Consider the following 7707-nt stretch of genomic DNA (forward strand, 5'->3'; position numbering starts at 1 on the left):
CATCTTTGATAATAATTAATTCTAGTTACTACGGAGTACTTATTTAAGTATATTTAATATATTTATTCTATCATTAATCATATTTATTTATTTATTTATTTTTATTAACCTAGATATCCAACCTTTTTTGAACTGTACCCGTTTTGCCCGGAGTCATTGTAGACCAACCTGAAGAATAGTAACTTTGTGAATGGCAGGAATCGAACCTGAACGTTCACATTGGAAGGTCATAGTCTTACATGCGACCACGATTAATCATATTTATTTAATTTAATAGAATTTTATTGTATTAAAAATTAGATTAAACATAACAAAAAAATTACGGGGAAAGGAATCCATCAGATCCACAATTTTAGGGTTCCTTTTCTTAATCCCAAACACATTCCAAAAACTTCATCGTCAATTCAAATCGCGTTGCTCCTGAAATATCGCTTCCAATTATCTCTACCAAAGGCGTGATTCATTTTCCTGATTACGTTATCGTCACCAATTATGCGTGTTACAATTTGGATTGCCCTACTCATCGCAATCTGGCGTAATCTGATACAAACCCTTTTACGATTTCATATCAAACGTTCCCATCTAATTTCGATTACGATTTTATTCATGTTGAAGGGTTATTTTTTACTCAGGTAATCGTGTTTTGTAGTTTAATTTCGCCTTAAACTCTTCTATCTTATTTCGATTTTGACTTCATTAGTTTAAGGCAGGTTTTAGTAAATTAAATGTTTCTTTGTGTCTATATCGGGATTTTTGTTTATAATTATGTTGTAAAAATCGTTTAATTTTTCACGTATATTCAAAGTTACATGCTGGTATAGGGCATTGCTGTGAGAAAGATGGTACTGTATGTTTTTAGTCTAATTTTGATTGCATCTTATACCCTCTCGTCTCAATTTCATCTTCATCGAATTAACTTGAGTTACGTGTTTTAACTTTTTTAATTGTATCAGTTATGTTGTTTTTGTTGAACTGCTAATTGGATTCATTAATATGATAATTATAGGTTTTAATGTAACGTTTACATACATACATACATACATTCAATTTCTAGTTCCAAGTGTTCTAAAAATGGTGACGAATTCAGAAAACGCTAGCTTTTATTTAACTGGCTTGTTGAATGATTTTAGCGTCTGCTATGCCATATTCTTGGTTGTTTATGTTAATTTGGCATGTGTTCACTGTTATTATACCAGTCATGTTGAACTCATAACAATGCTTTTTATATCAGTCATGTGTTTGTTGGAGGGACTAAGATGATGAACATATATATTTGGTTATTTAAAATGATAAATGATTTGTTGACCATTTTGATAACTACAATGAGATTTAATGCTTTATTGATAGTTCTTTGATCATTTAAATTAATTAATTTGCCTGTTTAACAAATGAAATGGCAACATAGATTGTCTATTTCTTAACATACATTCATTCCTTTTGTAGTTCAGCTATGATTATAGGTTGGTTCTATTTCTTAACATCGACCAGGTATATATACTTTGTGTGTGCTCTGTTAAGTACTGTTAGTCTTAATTATGGTTGTAAACGAGCTGAGCCGAGCTTGGCTTGTTTAGTTTTTAAAAAGCTTGAGTTCGGCTCGATCGTAGCTTTAAATTTCCAGCTCGAGCTCGGCTCGTGATTCATTCTGAAAGCTCGAGCTTGGCTCGTATTGAGCTCGTTTATCTTTAGAAAAAAGCTTGGGGTTCTATATATAATTATTATATCTAGAGTATCAAGATAATGAATTAACCATTCTGTTGCATTATTTTTACAAGAATGTGAAGTTAATTAAGTATACGGTTAATTGGTTCTTGACAGGTGAAGAAGGTGGAAAAGTTCGCTAGAGCAATTTGCATTATGAGCCACCCAATTTCAAATACCAGCGACTCACACTCAGTACAAGTTATTCTTTCACAGAAGCAGTTGGTTTACCGATCATATCAGATTTGTGAGTTTTAAGATGAGATTTGACTTGGTCATTGAGGTATATAAACGGACTAATGACATTGACTTGGTCAAGAAAGCACTCCCAGCCCTGTTTAAAGAACACAAGTTTTGGAATTCAGGTAATATTTATATTATTTGACCTTTTTATCTTTTTTATGGTTAAATTATTTGACTTCTATCTGTATCATAGAAATGCATAATGTGACTATTGAGGATGCTCAAGGATTGAAACACAATTTAATTCGGTACTATGCAATGTGGGACCAACCTAGGCCTGAATCGTTCACTATTGAAAGATATCACTTACTAATTTAAGATTGTACCTTTAAAACAACTAAAATTACAAAATTTAACATTTTTTTGTTTTACAGGACAATGAAACTGTGAATAAACTTACTACTGATTGTGTGAAAAAACAGTTGTATCGGGAAATAGCTTCAACCGCAGAATCTGGTTGGGATTGTAGTACCAGATGGATGAAGTAAACTTTTTTTAAACTATTTTCCTTTCATTTATTATTTTTTTGCTTGTTTGAGTTGACAATTTGTGTTTCAGAAACATGTCTAATCTCACAACATTATCTACAACAATGATTGTACCTGTTGATTTAAATGCATTCATACTGAAGGTATGAACTGATTTAAATGCATTAATATTGAAGGTCCTGTTGATGAGATCTTTAATGATATGTGCGACAGATTTGAACCACTCAACGAGCCTCCTCTGGATAATTATTTAATATCCACCGTAAGTTTCTTATACAAATCTTTTTGCACTATTTGTTTGAAATAATATATGGTTTTGTAACTCATGTCTCATGTTCAGCAGAGCTATGATGCCACAAGGCCCACAACTCACTGAGTCAACTGTAATTGATGTGATCAACATGTACTCAATGATAACTGGAGTGGTATGAAAAGTACTTGTATATCCCGACTACTTTATTTCCACTTCTTCTCATTAGTTGCTTCTGAATTACAATTTTTAGCATGGGCAGTATAATGAATATGTCTGTACTGTTTGGGTAACGAGTCAAAAGTGAGAAAATTTGTGATTGGTCAAAATTGGTGTGACATATTATCCTAAATGTTAGGTTAAAATTGATATCCCTAACTTTGTGAGTTGTTCCTGCTTCGGGTTTAGCTATTGCGTTGCCAAGTTCTTTAATTGCGGTATGCCATTGTTAAATTTTTAATGTAATTAGTTTACTAACTTGGAAGTTTATGCTTATACATTAAATACATTAATTATTTGTTTGTAGGTTGTGCCACTGGATTAAGATCGCATGATTAGCGGAGACTTATGCTTGATGATGTTGCTGCTCTTTTTTTTAAATGTGAAGTTTATGCTTATACATTAAATACATTAATTATTTGTTTGTAGGTTGTGCCACTGGATTAAGATCGCATGATTAGCGGAGACTTATGCTTGATGATGTTGCTGCTCTTTTTTTTTAAATGTGAAGTTTATGCTTATACATTAAATACATTAATTATTTGTTTGTAGGTTGTGTCACTGGATTAAGATCGCATGATTAGCGGAGACTTATGCTTGATGATGTTGCTGCTCTTTTTTTTAAATGTGCGATTACTTTTTTTTTGGATGTTTTTTTAGTGTGTCACTTATTTATCCTTTGTTTAGTTTGCAACAATATTATGCATTTCTTTTTTTTTATTAATGGAAATTATTAATTGCATGTCCATATTGGTTAAAAAAAAAGCTTTATATAAGTATATAAATATAATAAATATAAATATATACATATTCCATTGAGATCATTGTCATGATAAGCAAATGACAAAATATAGATTTAGGACCCTTTTTGGATCAGTTAAATTTTTTTAATAGTGAATTACCAACATCATTGCCATTAAACGGCCATTACATATTACATTTTATTGGATCTTTTTTGGGTGTACTAATTAGTAAATCGTTGCTTCTTAATATCATGGTTATGACATGATAATTAAAAAAAAAAAAATTAGGACCCTTTCTAGAGGTACTATATTAGTCACATTAGTTCATGATTTTCTATTGATATCATGGCCATTACATGATATCTATATTAGGACCCATATCTGCCTAAATAAAGTATCCCAAAAATGTTTTTTAGGAACATTTTCCTTCGTAATAAAGGGTGTCAATATGTTTTTAAAGACCATTGTCCATCGTAATAAAGGGTCCCAATTAATCACATTAGTTTAGGGTTTCATATTGATATCACGGCCATTACAGGATATCTATATTAGGACCCTTATCGGTCGTAATATAGGGTCCTAAAAATGTTTTTTAGGATCAATTTCCTTCGTAATAAAGGGTCCCAATATATTTTTAAGGACCAGTGTCCATCATAAAAAAGGGTCCCAATTAGTTTTTATAACCTTCAATAAAGGGTCCCAAAATGTTTTTAGGACCCTATTTACTAACGTAGATCGTCACCTTATTGAACCTTTTTTGGGGTCCTAATAGGTCATTTTTTTGCGACCCTTTTACCTTTTGGTACGGCTTATCTAGTAACCAAGTGCAAAACGGTCCTATGAGCGAAAGGGTCCCAATATATCACATATTAGGACTAGGGATGGCAATATATCGGATATGGATCGGGTGAGGCCGTATCCATATCCATATCCATTTATTTTTTTTACTTTTCATCCATCCATATCCATATCCGTCGGGTGAAGCGGGTTAATGGATAATTATCCATATCCGTTTAAATTTATTTTATTTTTAACAATTATAAGCGGTGGTTCACTATATACGATCAAATGTAATATTTTTAATAGTTTATGCGGCCGAAAGTCACATTTTACTAATCTATATAACAAATATTCAATAGATAATCTATTAAACATGTAAAGATATCGACATGTAAGTTGCTTACTTTTAGTTACATGGAATCACATTTGAACCACCAAAGTACGATAAATACATTTGATTATTTAAACAAAACAAAATATAAGACAAAGTTATATTTTTAGAAAAAATATAAAGAAAGATGAATATGAATATAATTAATGAAATATCACTACATAAATGATACTAATTTGAGTGATAAATTTATATATTTAGTTATTTCGAGTGAAAGCGGGTTCATCCATGGATGAAATTTTTTCATCCACATCCATATCCATATCCATATCCATTTAGATCGTCCATATCTACGAATAATCGGGTGGATCGGATGGATATCCACTGGATCGGGTATCCATTGCCATCCCTATTTAGGACCCTTGTGGGAGTCCCGAAAGGTCGTTTTTGTTGTAGTGAGAATGGTTGACTTGTTGACTAACACTCTCAACATTCTTATCATGTTCATCAATATTCATACACATTCATGTTTATAGAGACTAACAATTAGTATCAAGAGCAAGAGCTAGATCTTTATCTAGTACCGATCTTTATCAAAAAATGAATATCTATCCAAAATCAACACTGAATCTCACAATTTTTATCCAAAATATCATCCATATAACCTTATCCTATCATGAAACACCAACATAATCTTACCAAAACAAAATCCCAATATACTTTCTGATTACGTCTAGCCTAATCCAAAAACACATAATAAAATCACAAATTATCACAACTCATCAGTATTTTCAATCATCGTTGATCAATATCTCACAATCTTTCAAATTTAAAAAATATGAGATTTTCGTTTTTCATAATCATCAAACATCATTTCTTAACAAAATTATAAAACCATAGAAATCTCAGAACAACCAACTGTGTTCATCTTGTTCATATGCATCATCTTATCCAAAACTGCAACTTCATCAAATGATGATCATAAACACAAATTAGTTATAGATCCAAGTTCCTTGATGGTTGTCTATGTAGTGACCCGAACTTTTCCATGTTTATATATATTAATTGAGATTGATATTTACATGATTAAATGTTTCCAACATGTTAAGCAATCAAACTTGTTAAGACTTGATTAATTGAAATATGTTTCATATAGACAATTGACCACCCAAGTTGATCGGTGATTCACGAACGTTAAAACTTGTAAAAACTATATGATGACATATATATGGATATATATATAGTTAACATAATACTATGATAAGAAAACATATCATAAAGTATATTAACAATGAACTACATATGTAAAAACAAGACTACTAACTTAATGATTTTTAAACGAGACATATATGTAACGATTATCGTTGTAAAGACATTTAATGTATATATATCATATTAAGAGTTATTCATACATGATAATATCATGATAATATAATAATTTAAAATCTCATTTGATATTATAAACATTGGGTTAACAACATTTAACAAGATCGTTAACCTAAAGGTTTCAAAACAACACTTACATGTAACGACTAACGATGACTTAACGACTCAGTTAAAATGTATATACATGTAGTGTTTTAATATGTATTTATACACTTTTGAAAGACTTCAATACACTTATCAAAATACTTCTACTTAACAAAAATGCTTACAATTACATCCTCGTTCAGTTTCATCAACAATTCTACTCGTATGCACCCGTATTCGTACTCGTACAATACACAGCTTTTAGATGTATGTACTATTGGTATATACACTCTAATGATCAGGTCTTAGCAGCCCATGTGAGTCACCTAACACATGTGGGAACCATCATTTGGCAACTAGCATGAAATATCTCATAAAATTACAAAAATATGAGTAATCATTCATGACTTATTTACATGAAAACAAAATTACATATCCTTTATATCTAATCCATACACCAACGACCAAAAACACCTACAAACACTTTCATTCTTCAATTTTCTTCATCTAATTGATCTCTCTCAAGTTCTATCTTCAAGTTCTAAGTGTTCTTCATAAATTCCAAAAGTTCTAGTTTCATAAAATCAAGAATACTTTCAAGTTTGCTAGCTCACTTCCAATCTTGTAAGGTGATCATCCAACCTCAAGAAATCTTTGTTTCTTACAGTAGGTTATCATTCTAATACAAGGTAATAATCATATTCAAACTTTGGTTCAATTTCTATAACTATAACAATCTTATTTCAAGTGATGATCTTACTTGAACTTGTTTTCGTGTCATGATTCTGCTTCAAGAACTTCGAGCCATCCAAGGATCCATTGAAGCTAGATCCATTTTTCTCTTTTCCAGTAGGTTTATCCAAGGAAATTAAGGTAGTAATGATGTTCATAACATCATTCGATTCATACATATAAAGCTATCTTATTCGAAGGTTTAAACTTGTAATCACTAGAACATAGTTCAGTTAATTCTAAACTTGTTCGCAAACAAAAGTTAATCCTTTTAACTTGACTTTTAAAATCAACTAAACACATGTTCTATATCTATATGATATGCTAACTTAATGATTTAAAACCTGAAAACACGAAAAACACCGTAAAACCAGATTTACGCCGTCGTAGTAACACCGCGGGCTGTTTTGGGTTAGTTAATTAAAAACTATGATAAACTTTGATTTAAAAGTTGTTATTCTGAGAAAATGATTTTTATTATGAACATGAAACTATATCCAAAAATTATGGTTAAACTCAAAGTGGAAGTATGTTTTCTAAAATGGTCATCTAGACGTCGTTCTTTCGACTGAAATGACTACCTTTACAAAAATGACTTGTAACTTATTTTTCCGACTATAAACCTATACTTTTTCTGTTTAGATTCATAAAATATAGTTCAATATGAAACCATAGCAATTTGATTCACTCAAAACGGATTTAAAATGAAGAAGTTATGGGTAAAACAAGATTGGATAATTTTTCTCATTT

The 7707-nt window shown here is 30.7% G+C and overlaps 1 protein-coding gene across 4 annotated transcripts; it reads left to right on the forward strand.

The window, feature by feature from the left end:
• The first annotated feature begins 334 nt into the window (after positions 1-334).
• LOC139869977 (probable trehalase) lies at positions 335-2791 on the forward strand. Of its 4 annotated transcripts, XM_071857832.1 has the most exons (7): positions 335-632; positions 1449-1488; positions 1819-2066; positions 2319-2428; positions 2503-2575; positions 2646-2694; positions 2773-2791. In XM_071857832.1, the coding sequence occupies exons 3-6, from the start codon at positions 2001-2003 to the stop codon at positions 2649-2651; spliced, it is 255 nt and encodes an 84-aa protein (XP_071713933.1). In that variant the 5' UTR covers positions 335-632; positions 1449-1488; positions 1819-2000; the 3' UTR covers positions 2652-2694; positions 2773-2791. The 4 variants fall into 4 exon arrangements, 3 of the variants coding, with proteins under 3 accessions (XP_071713933.1, XP_071713941.1, XP_071713949.1); XM_071857840.1 differs by lacking the exon at positions 2773-2791 and having other exon boundaries at positions 1444-1488; positions 2503-2688; XR_011766515.1 differs by lacking the exons at positions 2503-2575; positions 2773-2791 and having other exon boundaries at positions 1819-2428; positions 2609-2694.
• Positions 2792-7707: the final 4916 nt, after the last annotated feature.

This window comes from Rutidosis leptorrhynchoides, chromosome 1 (genome assembly GCF_046630445.1).
Source record: "Rutidosis leptorrhynchoides isolate AG116_Rl617_1_P2 chromosome 1, CSIRO_AGI_Rlap_v1, whole genome shotgun sequence".
Taxonomy (NCBI): domain Eukaryota; kingdom Viridiplantae; phylum Streptophyta; class Magnoliopsida; order Asterales; family Asteraceae; genus Rutidosis; species Rutidosis leptorrhynchoides.